This window comes from Carassius gibelio, chromosome A17, assembly GCF_023724105.1.
Source record: "Carassius gibelio isolate Cgi1373 ecotype wild population from Czech Republic chromosome A17, carGib1.2-hapl.c, whole genome shotgun sequence".
NCBI lineage: Eukaryota > Metazoa > Chordata > Actinopteri > Cypriniformes > Cyprinidae > Carassius > Carassius gibelio.
In genome coordinates, this window is record NC_068387.1 from 27289401 (window position 1) to 27307993 (window position 18593).

The 18593-nt window shown below is 45.0% G+C and overlaps 2 protein-coding genes across 3 annotated transcripts; one reads left to right on the forward strand and one right to left on the reverse strand.

The window, feature by feature from the left end:
• Positions 1 to 80: 80 nt before the first annotated feature.
• LOC127933171 (MAPK/MAK/MRK overlapping kinase) lies at positions 81 to 7998 on the reverse strand. Of its 2 annotated transcripts, none has more exons than XM_052529950.1 (12): positions 7738 to 7998; positions 7260 to 7374; positions 4746 to 4835; positions 4592 to 4662; positions 4443 to 4521; positions 3511 to 3559; positions 3240 to 3418; positions 3055 to 3156; positions 2566 to 2739; positions 2364 to 2484; positions 755 to 946; positions 81 to 668 (listed from the first exon to the last, which is right to left on the reverse strand). In XM_052529950.1, exons 1-12 carry the CDS (start codon positions 7796 to 7798, stop codon positions 597 to 599), a joined length of 1305 nt encoding a protein of 434 aa, XP_052385910.1. In that variant the 5' UTR covers positions 7799 to 7998; the 3' UTR covers positions 81 to 596. The 2 variants fall into 2 exon arrangements, with proteins under 2 accessions (XP_052385910.1, XP_052385911.1); XM_052529951.1 differs by having other exon boundaries at positions 7439 to 7960.
• LOC127933160 (ribosome quality control complex subunit NEMF) lies at positions 7983 to 18427 on the forward strand. The gene is made up of 32 exons (XM_052529925.1): positions 7983 to 8149; positions 8285 to 8353; positions 8579 to 8681; positions 8768 to 8893; positions 9021 to 9169; positions 9247 to 9314; positions 9405 to 9494; positions 9583 to 9656; positions 9741 to 9811; positions 9903 to 9978; positions 10569 to 10709; positions 12411 to 12619; positions 12696 to 12887; positions 12966 to 13029; positions 13122 to 13210; positions 13282 to 13385; positions 13472 to 13534; positions 13781 to 13893; positions 14229 to 14286; positions 14449 to 14507; positions 15221 to 15341; positions 15426 to 15648; positions 15727 to 15769; positions 15845 to 15894; positions 16284 to 16419; positions 16497 to 16574; positions 16773 to 16955; positions 17046 to 17078; positions 17690 to 17796; positions 17876 to 17919; positions 17997 to 18076; positions 18160 to 18427. Exons 1-32 carry the CDS (start codon positions 8091 to 8093, stop codon positions 18235 to 18237), a joined length of 3153 nt encoding a protein of 1050 aa, XP_052385885.1. The 5' UTR covers positions 7983 to 8090; the 3' UTR covers positions 18238 to 18427.
• Positions 18428 to 18593: the final 166 nt, after the last annotated feature.

An 18593-nucleotide genomic window follows, 5' to 3' on the forward strand; every position in this document is an offset into this window, starting at 1 on the left:
GCTAGCGTTCGAGGACATTTAAAGGCATCACAAACATCAGATGTCTACAGTGAGCTGTCGAAGCATTGCTATCTGCAGTGTTCAGTTAAACACCTTTATTCACGACTATGAAGTCCACTTGTGGAAATGTCTCTCAATAGCAAACCAGTGCTGCTCATGGTCCTGTTTAACTTTCATCCCATAATATTCACGAAAGTCTGTGCAAATATAAAAGTAGAGTAACACCAGGAATACGCAGCTGGAATGGCACGTGCTCTCTCTGCTGTAATCCGTCTCGTTTCGAGATTCATTGGTCTGCTCTGGGTCTAATGGAAAGCAGCACAATCACATTCTACATTTGTTACATCCATTTCTATAGAATCTGCTTTCAACAATCTGAAACAAATAAACTGCGGTTAGGTCAGATGATCTGAGACAGATGGTCAGCCAGGAAACCCATGCAAATATCATCTTGTACTGGTTTGAAAACTGCATGTTTCTTTGTGTCTTTGTGACTTTTATTATGTAATGTGACATTTAACTCTTGATGTTTTTGGTCTGTTGAAGCCAGCCCACTGGAACCAGAGACAGACGGCGGGTGTGAATGTCTTCAGTGGTCAGCACTGGTCTGGACGGCGCTCCAGCGGAGGCATGTAGTAGCTCTTGACACGGTGTGGCTCTTCTTTGGGCTTTAAAATCAGAAGAAAAGAGATTCAGATCAAAGACAGTCCTAGATCAGATGAAAGGACTGAAGCGGGTGTAAAGGTGTGACTACTTTAGCCAGACGAGAGTGGCACTTCTTGGAGATGGCAGGCAGAGAGGCGCGGTGTGAAGCGGTCAGCGCTGGGAAGCTGGACACTGGGTAAGGGATGCTGGGCGTGGGGCCCACCACATTGAGTTTTGGTAGCTCCAGAGGGAAATGCGAGGCGTTTCGTCGGCTGAGCGGGTCACCGGCGAACTTGAGATGCTGCAGAGAACAGTTGAAACATTTCATCACAACTGAGCTTAGATTTGACTCTTTATACTGCTTTCTCTGTCAAAATACATTTCTTTCCAATGAAAGAAGATAAAACCATTTGAAATAGAATTTTATGAATCTGTTCATTATCTGATGACAAAACATAACTGAAAATTCAATAATATCCAAAGGTTTTTTTGTATTAATTGAAATCAACAACAAAAATGACCTCCAGTCGAAGGAGAGAGAGCAATGCTCAATGTTTTACATTACAGGTTCAAATGCTTTACGTTTTCTTTCTTCATTGTGTTTTTGCTCATTGTGATGGAAAGAGTGCGTTCACAACAGTTCACCTGTCCAGTTATTTTGTGCAGTTATAAAATGCTGTTTATGTTGCATGTATGTGATTAATCTCAAGTGCTTCAGTGTTTGCTCAGATCGATCACAGACTAGATTTTGCTGCTCCTTGTGTCAGATCAAGGCTGCATCTCATTTCTAGTTTTACTTGATCTTGGTGCTGCGTTCGACACCATAGATCATGACATACTCATAGATCGATTACAAAACTATACAGGTATTCAAGGGCAGGCTCTAAGATGGTTTATAACCCACCTGTCCGATCGCTACCATTTTGTTTATTTAATTGGGGTGTCATCTCATTTATCATCAGTAAAATATGGAGTGCCACAAGGATCCGTCCTAGGTCCCCTTCTATTTTCAATATACATGTTGCCCCTTGGTAATTTTATAAAAAATAAACGGAATTAGCTTCCACTGTTATGCTGATGATACTCAGCTATATATCTCAACGAGACCAGATGAAACTTCCCAAGTATCTAAGCTAACAGAGTGTGTTAAAAATGTAAAACTGGCTACCTATTAAGTTCCGTATCAGTTACAGATTATCATTACTTACCTATAAGGCTCTAAATGGTTTAGCTCCTGCGTACTTAATTAGCCTTCTACCACGTTACAACCCATCACGCTCCCTAAGGTCACAAAACACTGGACTTTTGGTAGTTCCTAGGATAGCAAAGTCCACTAAACGAGGTAGAGCTTTTTCACATTTGGCTCCCAAACTCTGGAATAGCCTTCCTGATAATGTTCGGGGTTCAGACACACTCTCTCTGTTTAAATCTAGATTAAAAACACATCTCTTTCGCCAAGCATTCGAAATTCGCATTATGCATCTCTTAAATTGTGAGTGTAGTTGCATCTGATCAAATGTGCATTCTTATTCTTTAGCTTGGGTTAAAATAATTAATTTTACTTTTGTTGGATCAGCAGCTATGCTAATGATGTCTCTATTTGTTTTGCCACGGGATTTACATTTTCAATTTTCTTAAAAAACAGTTAGTGCATTATTTATATCAAACAAAGGAATTTTATTTTGTCTAACATAAACTGCCATGCTGTGAAGAGGTACCTGTCGTCTTCCCTGCCGCGCGATTCTCCACAGCTGATCCACGGATGCAGGAATCCCGCTGGATTCTCCTTCTACAGCTCCGAGTGCCTTCCGCAGACTCACTGCTTTCCTCTCAGACATCCTGCAGGGAAACACACCACAGAAAGAGCTCAGACAGTGCTGGATGCTTTAAAATGCTTTCAGTCTGGAGGTGTGTTTGTACCGCAGGTCTCTGAAGCAGGGGTGCTGCAGTGCTGCGCGGGCGCTAATGCGCTCCTCGGGGTCATAGGTCAGCATCTGGTGCAGCAGAGACAGCCCAGCTGCAGAGCACTGAGGGATCAGATGGGAAATCCCACAGCCTTTGCGAGGAGGGAAATCAAAGCGCATCGCACGAGACCTTCAACACAAAATTGACACTGTGAATTAAACCTTATTTTAGCTAAAAATTAAACTCTTGGGTAATTAAGCATTCTCTCATTTTGATAATGGCATTAGTTTCTAAATGATACAGATTACAACTACAGATTATTTTACACATCATCACAGTCGGGAGCAATCATCATCAGATATTCATAATCACTTTTTCTGTCGCATGTGTCTGGTCTGTGTCTGATGTGTGTCTGGTCTGTGTCTACATGTGACTGTGTACATGTGTACAGTGCAGAGGTATGTAGTAGTATCTGAAATATTGTCTTGATGAGTTTGTTCTCACTGTTTGAACTTCTGCAGCAGCTTGATGTCCGGCGTGCCCAGCACATCGTGGATCTTGTTGACCTGGTCTAACTCATTCCGGCCGGGGAATAAAGGGCTCAGACTAGAAGACATGAAAACATTATTAGAACAAGACAGCAAAGTCAAGGAACAAACGGCACACTGCTCACGGCATGATGGAAGCACCTGAGGATCTCGAAGAAGACACATCCGGCGCTCCAGACGTCCATCTTCTGGGAGTAGTGTCCGTCGGTCAGCAGGCACTCGGGTGCTCGGTACCAGCGTGTGGAGATGTACTCCGTGTGAGGAGGTCTGGAGAAGATGCTCCTGCAGGAGCCGAAGTCTGCCAGCTTCAGCACATCATTCTGTGAGCGACAGCAGAAGTGACTGAACATATGCACACTTATTGTCACAAACAAATCATGATTTAAAAAAATCACAGTCTGGATGGCCTCACTTTGATCAAGATGTTCTCAGGCTTCACGTCTCTGTGGAATATGCCTTGACTGCATTCAGAAAGAACAGATAAACGTCAATGCTGTTCACAGGAAGAGGCTGATGCATGTGTGTGTGTGTGTGTGTGTGTGTATGAGAGTGGGCATATCTATGCGTGTGTGAGTGTGTAAGTGATTGTGTGTGTGTGTGAGAGAGAGTGTGGGCGTGTCTATGTTTGTGAGTGTGTAAGTGAGTGTGTGTGTGTGTGTGTGTGTGTGTGCGCGAGAGTGTGGGCATGTCTATGTGTGTGAGTGTGTAAGTGAGTGTGTGTGTGTGAGATTGTGGGCGTGTGTGTGTGTGTGAGAGAGAGTGTGGGCATGTCTATGTGTGTGAGTGTGTAAGTGAGTGTGTGTGTGTGTGAGTGTGGGCGTGTCTATGCGTGTGTGAGTGTGTGTGTGTGTGAGTGTGGGCGTGTCTATGCGTGTGTGTGTGTGTGTGTGTGTGTGAGAGAGAGAGTGTGTGGGCGTGTCTATGTGTGTGAGTGTGTAAGTGAGTGTGAGTGTGTGTGTGTGTGTGTGTGTGTGTGAGTGTGGGCGTGTCTATGCGTGTGTGAGTGAGTGTGAGTGTGTGTGTGTGTGTGTGTGTGTGTGTGTGTGTGAGTGTGAGTGTGGGCGTGTCTATGCGTGTGTGAGTGTGTGTGTGTGTGAGTGTGGGCGTGTCTATGCGTGTGTGTGTGTGTGTGTGTGTGTGAGAGAGAGAGTGTGTGGGCGTGTCTATGTGTGTGAGTGTGTAAGTGAGTGTGAGTGTGTGTGTGTGTGTGTGTGTGTGTGTGTGTGAGTGTGGGCGTGTCTATGCGTGTGTGAGTGAGTGTGAGTGTGAGTGTGTGTGTGTGTGTGTGTGAGTGTGGGCGTGTCTATGCGTGTGTGAGTGAGTGTGAGTGTTCAGGAACTTCACCTGTGCATGTGATCCAGAGAGCGGCACAGCTGGAACATGTAGTGCTTGACTTTACTCTCTGCTAGAGGACACTGGCGGCCTGGAGTAGGATCACAAGATATATTTACTGCCGTGTAAAGAAGTTCACCACAGCAAACACCGTACCGTACCTTTAATAAACTCGTATATGTTCATGTCCATGAGTTCACAGATGAGTGACAGCGTTCCTGTGTCTTTATCACTGTAAACCAGAGTGTGTGTTCAGTTCAGCACATATTAATGTTCATTTACTCATTTAGAACCGAGCTGATCATTAATACTCACTAAACGAGCTCATGAAGCTGCAGGATGTTGGGATGGGGACCCAAACGCTTCATGGCTTGAACCTCCCTGAGACTGTGAGCCTGATCCACACTGACAACAATCAACACATTCAACACACAGTATTACTGTAACCAGACCACTGAGTCAGAAGAGCAGCAGAGAACATGAAAACAGTGTTTTTATCCCTCACACACACACACACACACACACACTCTCTCTCTCACACACACTCAATATCTCTCTTTCACACACACACACTCACACACATCAATTCGTAGCAGTGAATGAAGATGTATCATATCGATCACAGCTGCAGTATGGAGTACCTCAAGGCTCAGTACTAGGGCCGCTACTCTTCACTCTTTATATGTTACCCTTGGGAGATATCATCAGGAAACATGGTGTTAGCTTTCACTGTTAGGCTGATGATACTCAGCTCTATATTTCCTCGCAGCCCGATGAAACACAACAATTTGAAAAACTAATGGAATGCATAAAAAAATGTATGACGAGTAATTTCTTACTGCTAAATTCTGAAAAAACAGAGGTGTTAATTATAGGACCTTAAAACTCTGCTTGTAATAACCTAGAACACTGTCTAAGACTTGATGGCTGCTCTGTCAATTCTTCGTCATCAGTTAGGAACCTAGGTGTGCTATTTGATCGCAATCTTTCCTTAGAAAGCCACGTTTCTAGCATTTGTAAAACTGCACTTTTCCATCTCAAAAATATATCTAAATTACGGCCTATGCTCTCAATGTCAAATGCAGAAATGTTAATCCATGCATTTATGACCTCAAGGTTAGATTATTGTAATGCTTTATTGGGTGGTTGTTCTGCACGCTTAGTAAACAAACTACAGCTAGTCCAAAATGCAGCAGCAAGAGTTCTTACTAGAACCAGGAAGTATGACCATATTAGCCCGGTCCTGTCCACACTGCACTGGCTCCCTATCAAACATCGTATAGATTTTAAAATATTGCTTATTACTTAAAAAGCCCTGAATGGTTTAGCACCTCAGTATTTGAATGAGCTCCTTTTACATTATACTCCTCTACGTCCGCTACGTTCTCAAAACTCAGGCAATTTGATAATACCTAGAATATCAAAATCAACTGCGGGCGGCAGATCCTTTTCCTATTTGGCTCCTAAACTCTGGAATAACCTACCTAACATTGTTCGGGAGGCAGACACACTCTTGCAGTTTAAATCTAGATTAAAGACCCATCTCTTTAACCTGGCTTACACATAACATACTAATATGCTTTTAGTATCCAAATCCGTTAAAGGATTTTTAGGCTGCATTAATTAGGTGTGTGTGAGTGTGTGTGAGAGAGAGTGTGGGCGTGTCTATGTTTGTGAGTGTGTAAGTGAGTGTGTGTGTGTGTGTGTGAACACACTAATATGCTTTTAATATCCAAATCCGTTAAAGGATTTTTAGGCTGCATTAATTAGGTAAACCGGAACCGGAAACACTTCCCATAACACCCGATGTACTTGCTACATCATTAGAAGAATGGCATCTACGCTAATATTTGTCTGTTTCTCTCTTGTTCCGAGGTCACCGTAGCCACCAGATCCAGTCTGTGTCCAGATCAGAGGGTCACTGCAGTCACCCGGATCCAGTACGTATCCAGACCAGATGGTGGATCAGCACCTAGAAAGGACCTCTACTGCCCTGAAAGACAGCGGAGACCAGGACAACTAGAGCCCAGATACAGATCCCCTGTAAAGACCTCGTCTCAGAGGAGCACCAGGACAAGACCACAGGAAACAGATGATTCTTCTGCACAATCTGACTTTGCTGCAGCCTGGAATTGAACTACTGGTTTCGTCTGGTCAGAGGAGAACTGACCCCAACTGAGCCTGGTTTCTCCCAAGGTTTTTTTCTCCATTCTGTCACCGATGGAGTTTCGGTTCCTTGCCGCTGTCGCCTCTGACTTGCTTAGTTGGGGTCACTTCATCTACAGCGATATCGTTGACTTGATTGCAAATAAATGCACAGTAACTATTTAAACTGAACAGAGATGACATCACTGAATTCAATGATGAACTGCCTTTAACTGTCATTCTGCATTATTGAGACACTGTTTTCCTAATGAATGCTGTTCAGTTGCTTTGTTACAATTTGTATTGTTAAAAGAGCTATATAACTAAAGGTGACTTGACCCCCCCCCCCCCCCACACACACACACACACATATACACACACACTCTCTTAACTTTGTGCATTTTTACTTTCTCAAAAAAACTAATTCTGTATGATTTATAAGCGTTTCGAAAAATGGGGACATGGGTTATGTCCTCATAAGTCACCCTCTCCTTGTAATACCTGTGTCATACCCATGTCATTATACAGATTTGTGTCCTGAATCTTGATATGATACAAAAACAAGAGCAAACACACACACTCACACACACACTCACACACACACACACACACACACACACACACACACTACGAGGGTTAAACATGTGACCCGGAGATCACGGTCAGTGACTAGTGACGTCATACCTCTCGATGGGTTGTTTCATGGTTTTACAGGCGTAAAGTTTTCCGTCCTTCAGACTCTGGACCTTCATAACTTCAGAAAACGTTCCCTCTCCGATCTTCCGGATGGTTCTGTAATCTACAGTAAATCGGAGTGAAACACATGAAAGATGATCAGCAGAGCGAACAGAAGCGGCTCTTACTGTTCATTCCTCAGGCGTTCCGTCGCATGTCAGCTTTGATTCTCCTTTAATCAGAACAAAAACAAGCTTTGATTCTCCTTTAATCAGAACAAAAACAAGCTTTGATTCTCCTTTAATCAGAACAAAAACAAGCTTTGATTCGCTACAGATTCGTTTCATCGATCGGTGAAGCGTCAGCGCCTTCGGTCTCCATGGCAACGACGCGCGCCTGAACCCTGACCCGCAGCCAGAGGTCGCGCTCTTCACCGATCACCGTTAATATCACATTCATATCATCGATATCTCAGATTAATCCTCACCTCTGTGTGACAGAGACAGAGTCTTGTGCTCGGATCGAGTGCGTTCCCGCTCCAGACTCATTTCAACGCGTTTCGTGAATCTAAATAAATAAACCGAACAGCTGTCGCATCACCACGTCGTGTTTTACATCTGTGTTATTATTATCATCATAATTATTACTATTATCGGGTTTAAATATCGTTCTGTTTGATTTTTTTTTCAATCGTGTAAAATTATTGTATTTACGGCTCGTTCCGGAAAAAACGCAAACAGGCTTCCGTAGACAGACAGATGCGCATGCGCACAATCAGCGCGGAGCCCGTCGTGTCAGATGTGTGAACTTAGAGTTTGTTTTCATAATTCATAATCAATCATGAAGAGCAGGTTTAACACGGTGGATATTAGGGCGGTGATTGCAGAAATCAATGCGAAGTAAGAACTGTAATATCGTCAGTAATGTGATTGTTGTGATCAGGTTTACCTGTTGTATTAATAAAACTGATGATGATGCGTGTGTGTGTGTGTGTGTGTGTGTGTGTGTGTGTGTGTGTGTGTGTTCGTTCACAGGTGTGTCGGGATGAGAGTCAACAACGTCTATGACATCGATACTAAAACATACCTGATCAAGCTGCAGAAGTGAGTCTTACACACACACACACACTATTCACACACACACACACACACACACACACACACTTCTTTACTGACAACACTTGTGGGGAAGAGACAGAATTGAAGTACAGTAAGCTATAAATGTGTGATGCTGTATGTATGACACACACGTGTGTGATGCTGTATGTATGACACACACGTGTGTGATGCTGTATGTATGACACACACGTGTGTGATGCTGTGTCTCAGGCCGGACTGTAAAGCGGTGCTGTTGATCGAGTCTGGCATCAGGATCCACTGCACTGAGTTTGACTGGCCCAAGAACATGATGCCGTCTGGATTCGCCATGAAGGTACAGAATCTCATCATTATTAACAGTAATCCATAAGCCCATAACTGGTTTCACTGAGTGTGTGTGTGTGTGTGTGATCCTGTCAGTGTCGGAAGCACCTGAAGTCCAGGCGTCTGGTGCACGTCAAGCAGCTGGGTGTGGACAGAATCGTGGACATTCAGTTCGGATCGGACGAGGCAGCGTATCATCTGATCCTGGAGCTGTACGACCGAGTAAGAGCTTCATTCACTTCATCAACACTGTCCCTGACAACAACTGAGTTACCATCACACACAGCAGCTGCAGAACGTTCCAGAATCACTGATATATATATGTGTGTGTGTGTGTGTGTGTTCTCAGGGAAACATCATCCTGACGGACCATCAGTTCATGATCCTGAATCTTCTGCGCTTCCGCACCGCTGAGGCCGAGGACGTGAAGATCGCTGTGAGGGAGCGGTATCCCGTGGAGAACGCCAGACCGCAGGAGCCGCTCATCAGCCTGGCCAGGTACACGTCACGCCACATGCGTGTACAGCTGTGTGTTTATCATGACGGATGACCACGGCTCGTGTTTCTCTTCTCAGGCTCACGGAGATCCTGTCTGCAGCTCAGAGCGGAGAACAAGTGAAAAGGATTCTGAATCCTCACCTGCGTATGTCACGTGCTTTATGTGTCATTGTAAAGGACTGTTACACACACACACACACACAGGCTGTGCTGATCATGTTGTGTGTTTGTGCAGCGTACGGCGGCTCGCTCATCGAACACTGTCTCATGGCGGTCGGGTTACCAGGCCTCTGTAAAGTGGACAGCCAGTCTGAAGTCACGCAGGGTAAGATCCTCCTGAACATCATGTACCAGTGCAGGCACCGCTTTGAGAAGATCCAGAAGCAATCAGATGGTCACTTTGTCTTTTGCAGTAAGTCCGAAGATCCTGGAGGCCTTGCAGATGGCTGAAGACTATATGGAGAAAACTGCCAACTTCAGCGGAAGAGTGAGTGTGTCTTATGAACGATGAAGAGAACATACTCCTAACCTGTGTCTGAACGCTCGTCTGTTCACGTCTGTCCACTCTCAGGGCTACATCATTCAGAAAAGTGAGAAGAAGCCCAGCATGTGTCCAGATGAAGCTGAGGAAGAGCTGCTGACGTATGATGATCTTCTTTCCTCCATCATATTCATAACACTGTTGATAAACAGAGCTTTACTGTGCAATAATGAATCCTCTGTTGTTTAACAGATATGAAGAATTTCATCCATTTCTGTTTTGTCAGCATGAAAAAAGCCGCTCTGTTGAGTTAGAGTCTTTTAACAAGGTTTGTGCTCGTGTGTTAATGGCCTAAATCAGAATCGGCAAGATGTTTCTCATTTAAAAAAATATATATATAGGTATCATAAACATTCATTTAAACTAAGACTTGTCTTCCTCTGAATCTTTGTCTTGTTTTACAAATATCTAACCCTAACCCTAAAATCAAGACATCTTTACTGATGCTAGTGTAAATGAATTCTTGACAAATTGTACAAAATTAAGTGAGATTATGATTGAAACTAATCTGTCGGTGAGGTCAGAAAACTTTCCTTTGGAATTAATTTATTTTTCTAACCCTATTAGCAGATTTTTGATGCTTTAATCATAAACCCACTCCATGTTGATCAGTTTTGCAGAGAACAAGACTTCTTATTTTCTGTCACTGTGCTTCTCCAAACGTATCTTGATTTAATCATCTGAAAACAAGGCAAACCCACCGAGGAAGAAGAGCAGTGTTTGCCGTGTGGTCAGAAGGCACAGAAGCAGATATTTCTAGTGGTTTAGAGCAGAACTATTCAAGGCTGTTTTTGTAAAAAGAGTTAAGAACGCAGTCTTCTTTCGTCTGTGTGTCTCGGCGTCTGGTTTGGATCTCAGGCAGTCGATGAGTTCTTCTCTAAGATGGAGAGTCAGAAGCTGGACGTGAAAGCGCTGCAGCAGGAGAAGCACGCGCTGAAGAAGCTGGACAACGTGAGACGAGATCACGAGCAGCGGCTGGAGGCGCTTCATCAGGCTCAGGTCACGCAGACAGAGAGCTACAGTTAAACAGTGTTTGTGTCATGACTCACTTCACTGTCATATAGTCTCTAAACTGTGGATATACTCCACTAGAACAGGGTCAGAGTCTAGCTCCAACCCTAATTACACACACCTGATCCAGCTAAAGTGTGTGAGAGTGAGAGAGAGAGAGAGAGAGAGAGTGTGTGTGTGAGAGAGAGAGAGAGAGTGTGTGTGTGTGAGAGAGTATGTGTGTGTGTGTGAGAGAGAGTGTGTGTGTGTGTGTGTGTGTGAGTATGCATGAGTGAGTGTGTGTGTGTGAGTATGCATGTGTGTGTGTGTGTGTGTGTGTGTGTGTGAGTATGCATGAGTGAGTGTGTGTGTGTGAGTATGCATGAGTGAGTGTGTGTGTGTGAGTATGCATGAGTGAGTGTGTGTGTGTGAGTATGCATGAGTGAGTGTGTGTGTGTGTGTGTGTGTGTGAGTATGCATGAGTGTGTGTGTGTGTGAGTATGCATGAGTGAGTGTGTGTGTGAGTATGCATGAGTGAGTGTGTGTGTGTGAGTATGCATGAGTGAGTGTGTGTGTGTGAGTATGCATGAGTGAGTGTGTGTGTGTGAGTATGCATGAGTGAGTGTGTGTGTGTGAGTATGCATGAGTGAGTGTGTGTGTGTGTGTGAGTATGCATGAGTGAGTGTGTGTGTGTGTGTGAGTGTGAGTATGCATGAGTGAGTGTGTGTGTGTGTGTGTGTGTGTGAGTATGCATGAGTGAGTGTGTGTGTGTGAGTATGCATGAGTGTGTGTGTGTGTGAGTATGCATGAGTGGGTGTGTGTGTGAGTATGCATGAGTGAGTGTGTGTGTGTGAGTATGCATGAGTGAGTGTGTGTGTGTGAGTATGCATGAGTGAGTGTGTGTGTGTGAGTATGCATGAGTGAGTGTGTGTGTGTGAGTATGCATGAGTGAGTGTGTGTGTGTGTGTGAGTATGCATGAGTGAGTGTGTGTGTGAGTATGCATGAGTGAGTGTGTGTGTGAGTGAGTGTGTGTGAGTATGCGTGAGTGTGTGTAAGTATGCATGAGTGAGTGTGTGTGAGTATGCATGAGTGAGTGTGTGTGAGTATGCATGAGTGTGTGTGTGTGAGTATGCATGAGTGAGTGTGTGTGTGTGAGTATGCATGAGTGAGTGTGTGTGTGAGTATGCATGAGTGAGTGTGTGTGTGAGTGAGTGTGTGTGAGTATGCGTGAGTGTGTGTAAGTATGCATGAGTGAGTGTGTGTGAGTATGCATGAGTGTGTGTGTGTGAGTATGCATGAGTGAGTGTGTGTGTGTGAGTATGCATGAGTGAGTGTGTGTGTGAGTATGCATGAGTGAGTGTGTGTGTGAGTGAGTGTGTGTGAGTATGCGTGAGTGTGTGTAAGTATGCATGAGTGAGTGTGTGTGAGTATGCATGAGTGAGTGTGTGTGAGTATGCATAAGTGAGTGTGTGTGTGTGAGTATGCATGAGTGAGTGTGTGTGTGTGTGAGTATGCATGAGTGAGTGTGTGTGAGTATGCATGAGTGTGTGTGTGTGAGTATGCATGAGTGAGTGAGTGTGTGTGAGTATGCATGAGTGAGTGTGTGTGAGTATGCATGAGTGAGTGTGTGTGAGTGTGTTGGAGCAGGAACAGAACTAACTGAGATTGTCTCCCTGCTCTAGAAGATCTGGTTTTGTCTGCTGTTGTAGGAAGTGGACCGTCTGAAGGGAGAGCTGGTGGAGATGAACCTTCACATAGTGGACCGAGCTCTTCAGGTGGTGCGCAGCGCTCTGGCCAATCAGGTGGACTGGGCCGAGATCGGTCAGATCGTGAAGGAGGCTCAGGCGGCCGGAGATCCTGTGGCCTGTGCCATTAAAGAGCTCAAGCTGCAGAGCAATCACATCACCATGCTCCTGAAGTGAGCGCTTCCACACACAGCATCAGATTCCTCTTCATGATGTCTTCGTCTGACTGGATCCTCGTCTCCCTTTCAGAAACCCGTACGCTGGTTCAGAGGAAGGAGAAGCAGAAGACACGGACGCCAGGAAGCCTGCGGAGACATCAGAAGCACAGATGGGGAAAAAGGGTAAGAACAAAGACAAAAGACAGAAAGGAAAATTCGACAAGGACAAACCGGTTCTGGTGGACGTCGATCTGAATCTCTCGGCCTATGCCAATGCAAAGAAGTGAGTTTACCCATGATCCTGCGATCAGATGTGATGCTCGTGTCTGACACCTTTACTGAAATATGAATCTCTCGTCAGGTATTACGACAGCAAGAGAAATGCGGCTAAGAAAGAGCAGAAAACTGTGGAAGCAGCACAGAAAGTGAGCAGACACGTGACTCGCGGTGGACCACGTGAGTTTAGTCTCGGCTGCAGGTTTGTTAAATGTGTGCTTTGTGTTTGTCTCCACTCAAGGCCTTCAAATCTGCTGAGAAAAAGACCAAACAGACACTGAAAGAAGTGCAGACCGTGACCAGCATCCAGAAGGCCAGGAAGGTGTACTGGTAAAGACAAACATCCGTCGATCCGCTCGTGTGTTGAGTGTGTTTCTCTGATCCAGCACGTCTGTGTTCAGGTTTGAGAAGTTTCTGTGGTTCGTCAGCTCTGAGAACTACCTGGTCATCGCCGGACGAGACCAGCAGCAGAACGAGATGATCGTCAAGCGCTACCTGAGAGCAGGTCAGACCCACGCCTCCTCTGCTCCCATGATGCTTTGCTGTGGCTTTGAGTTTCTCTGAATCGTGTGGTGCCATGTGTTTCCTCAGGAGATGTTTACGTTCACGCCGATCTGCACGGAGCCACGAGCTGCGTGATCAAGAACCCGTCCGGTGAGGAACCGCAGCTGATGTTTGTCAGATTCAGACGAGGAGATTGTCCTGAACTAAGAAAACATTTGTTCAGAGCAGACATTTTCATTCATAGAAACGGCTGAAGTGATTCTGATCAGGTGTCTCTCCGAACATTGACACAATGCTTGTGTCCTCCAGGAGTCAGAGCCGTGTCGTGATGTTTGTGTGAGAAACTCTTTCAGACACACTTCAGGATCTGTGACGGAGTGTGTTTCTGTTTCTCAGGCGAAGCTGTTCCTCCGCGGACGCTCACCGAGGCCGGGACCATGGCCGTGTGCTACAGCGCCGCGTGGGACGCTAAAGTGATCACCAGCGCGTGGTGGGTTCACCATCATCAGGTGAGCGACACACACACACACACTCACGCACTCACACACACACACTCACACACACACGCACTCTCACACACACACGCTCACGCACACTCACATACACACACACACTCACACACACACACACACAGTCACGCACACACAGTCACGCACACACACACACACACACACACACTCTCACTCTCACACACACACACACACACACACTCTCACTCTCACTCTCACACACACACACGCACACACACTCACACGCACACACACAGTCACGCACACACTCTCACACACACACACACAAGCCGGTGTCGCTGAGTTCAGACGCTCATGTGCTTCCTGTCACACAGGTGTCCAAAACCGCTCCGACAGGAGAATATCTGACCACGGGCAGCTTCATGATCAGAGGTGAATATTACTGTGCAGCGTTCGTCCGGGAGTTCAGCTTCATTACACGGAGATATGAATATATTAGTGTCTGGATCACACGACCAAAACTACAGTTGCTTCATATCTTGTTTAAAAGTTTGCAAAATGAAACAATTGATGTTTTGTGTCACTTTTCAACAGGGAAGAAAAACTTTTTGCCTCCTTCGTATCTGATCATGGGCTTTGGGTTTCTGTTTAAGGTAAAGACGTCGCTGACACAAAACAATCCCATCATAATCACACGTCACGCTCTTACCGTAGCCGCCTGCCAGCTTCAGTGTAAATATCAATAATCAAAATCAAATCAATTTGAGCGTGATTCAAACCCGGATGATTGTAAACACTCCAAGCTCTTCTGCTTGAGAAAGATAGACACACGTTTACATGTGCACCTGCCATCATTGTTCCTGCTTCTTCTTCACGGTGTTAGGATCCAGAGTCAGTGCTCTTTCAGAAGATGTGTAATAGCGCCTCCTACTGTATAACACTGAAAACACTTCCAGGAAGATGCACATTCCCTCAATGGCAGGGAAAGTCTTATTTGTGTAGCGCTTTATACAGTACAGACTGTGTCAAAGCAGATTTACAGTGATAAACAAGAAAATAGTGTGTTAATAATGCAAATTAATACAAATTCTGCTGTAGAACAGTGTTTGGAGGACAATAGTAAGCATTTCAGTTAAAGTCAGTTCAGTTCTGGTGGTGCATGAGGAGATACCCCCTGATAATGAAGAGCGTTATATAAATGTGATGAATTAGTATTATTATTATTATTATTATTATAGTTCTCTTCTGATAGTGTCTGTGCAGTCAAGCTGAGAGTTCAGAGATCGTGAGTGATCAGCGCTCATGTGATCAACACTCGTGATGTCACTCCTTCAGTTCTCCAGTCTCTCTGCATCTGTGATTGTAGGTCGATGATCAGAGTGTTTTTAGGCATCGTGGAGAGAGGAAGACGAAGACTGTGGATGAGGAGGAAGAGGACGTGACCTCCAGCACCGCGGATCTCCTGGAGGAAGGAGAAGAACTCTTAGGTTCAGCACACGTTCACAAACATCATCATCAGTGTCCAGCCTTCTGTCAGATGATCAGACGCTCTGTGGTTGATTGTGTCTCAGATGAGGACAGTGGGAACGAGGGCGAGGAGCGGCGGGAGTCCAGCGGGACGCCAGATGAGATGACCTCATGTGAGACGAACATCAGAGACGAGGACGAGGAGCAGAGGTGCAGCGAGACGGACGAGCAGCCGGCCGAGGAAGAGAACGCAGCAGAAGAAGAAGATCAGAGCGAGATCAGTTTTCCAGACACCAGCATCTCATTGTCTCACCTGCAGCCCAACAGGTGACGCTCACACCTCTCTCTGTTCTCCAGCCGTGTGAAACCAGCGGATGTTTAGAGTCCGTCTGTCTCTCTCCACAGGACTCTTCAGAGCCACGCTTTCAAACAGGACGATTCCCATCAGGTGAGTTAGAGACGGTCAGGTCATGTGACACTGCTTCAGGTCAAGCGAGGGTTAACAGATGCGTCTGTGCTGCAGGTGAACACAGAGACTCAAGGGAAGAAGCACCTGACGGCCAAACAGCGCAGGTGAGACGCTAGAGACACCAGTCACCTGTCCTTCACAACACAGATACACAGAATCAGTGAGGCACACTCCATCACATATGAGAGGAAACTGGTGTCATCATTTAACTCAATCTTTAATTCAATTATTAATTTAACCCTTAATATAACCTTTAATATCCTGTAAACCACTTTAAGTGTCAAGAAAAGCTAATAGTTCCTGTTTCAATAAGTTAACTATGAAACAAACTCATTTCAGCTGTAAAGCAGCTCTACAGAAGACGGAGTCATTATTCAGAAGCGTTCTGTTTCTATTCTAATCTGACAGTGCAGTCAGAGCTGTAACACTGAATACTAAGAGTTAAAGACCGTTAGATCAGCTGAACCAGTAAATCTGCCATCGCTGTCATCAGGGACATGAAGAAGAAGCAGAAGCCGGAGAACACGGATGATCCGGAGGAATCCGACTCCAAACCTCCGGAAGCTCCCAGCGTGACGCAGGCGTGCAGCAACGGATCGGCCAATCAGCCGCTGAAGAGAGGACAGAAGGTTATAAACCACTTCACGTGTAACATACAGTCACGTGTTCACGTGTCACATGATGACGCTTTGACTGCTTTTCCCAGAACAAACTGAAGAAGATGAAGGACAAATACAAAGACCAGGATGAAGAGGACCGAGAGATCATGATGAAGCTGTTGGGGGTAAGTGTCTCCTGAGATCCAGTACCTGAACATCTCACACACACACAGACACACACTCACAAACACAGACACACACACACACACACACACTCACACAGACACACTCACACACACTCACGCACACACACAGACACACACGTTCACACACACACACACACATACAGAAATGCATCTGTCGTTCACACTCACTGAAAACAGTCCGCAGGATCCAGTAAAGAGGAAAAGGTAAAGAAGGGCAAGAAAGGAAAAATGAAAGAAGTGGCAGTAAAGAAACCTCAAGCTCAACAGAAAGAAGTCGTGAAGCCCAAAGCTGAAATCCTCGTGCAGAAGAAGGAAGATGCTGAAGCTGAAGATCCATCAGAAGCAGATCCAGACGTCAAGGTGCGAGCACTGGTTCAGGATCTGATCTCTGACACATGAAGAACTGTAGATGTGTGATCTGTGAATGAAGAGCGTGTGATTGTGTTGCAGGAGACGGAGGACGTGGAGAACCCTGTTGCTGAGGTGAGTGCACACACTAAACAGGAAGAGGAATTTAAACTTCCTGCCTCCACCGTCAATCATGTGTGTCTTGATCTGAAAGCCTTCAGCCGTCTGAGAAGAAGAGAAGCATCAGTGTAAAGTGTTCGTTCATCTTAACTGTCTATCTGAGCTAGTTGGGCGATTATAACCTGCAAACTGTGTTAGGTGTGTTATTCCATCAAGATTAGTAAAGAACATTTGTGATATTCTTGGTCCCAGTATCCTGACTTTAATTAATAGAAGCTTCACAACAGTAGCTCCGGTGGATCCTGACACTCACAACTCAATTTATCTCCCTTCTGTTAATCTGTGGAGAAGAACCGTGGGTTTTATAGTTCTTTGAAGTTTGATAAACAGATCAAATCTTGTCTTTTATTTAAGATCAATATTAAAACAGAAACTGTTTCTATTGGCCGGTGATCGCAGTGATCATCAGGACACTTTAAAATTGAAGTGCATTTACTTAAATTAGCGTTCGGTTCTGCTGATTAATTGGCAAGATTGATCAAATTTACGTTGTTTTAATCATGATTTTTAATTAAACAAACACAATCACCAATGACTCATTACTGATTGAAATCTTCTCATCTTAGGATGCTGAAAACATCCTGGACTCGTTGACCGGTCTGCCTCATCTGGACGATGTGTTGATGTTCGCGGTGCCGGTGTGTGCTCCGTACATGGCGCTCTCCAACTACAAGTACGTTCCCAACAAACACTGATCAGATCACGATTAACATCATCACCTCGGAGCTATAAAAACTATGTCTTCACTCCAGGTACAAAGTCAAACTAACTCCAGGCACTCAGAAAAAGGGGAAAGGTAAAGCTGGTGTTACTGTAGAAGTTCAGTGTTATAACTCTGTCTGTAAATGTACTGAGTGTGATGTGTGACCGCAGCCGCCCGCACCGCCGTGATGAGCTTCGTCCGAGGGAAAGACACCAGCGCTCGAGAGAAGGATTTATTCAGGAGCATAAAGGTATTAGAAGCTGATGTTTCCTGAGTCTGAGCGTTGAACGGATGCTGTGTGACGTCAGATCATGAAACGCTGCTGTTTTACAGGACACAGATCTGTCCAGAAACATGCCTGGGAAGGTCAAGGTTTCTGCTCCAAACCTGTTAGCAGCGAAGAAGAAGTGAAGCTCTGGATTCTGGATGATTTCTGCTGAGAGCACATCACACAGCGCTTTCAGTCGCCTTCTGAATATTTACCTTATATTGTATACCAGAGAACAGTTTAAGCTTCAAATTTTTGTTTTTGCAAGTAAATAATTTCCTTCAATCCATGCATTTAATAACAAATCAATAAAAATAACTTTATAAATGTGAATGTGCCACCATTTATTTTCCATGTTGGAAGAAACGATACAAAATGTAAGCTTTGTACAAATCCTCATCAGGAATAGAGTTGTGCTGAATCATGTCAGATCATCAGATGCAGTACATTACTCTGACTTCATTCCCCAACAGCTGATTATATACAGGAAGTGCTGATC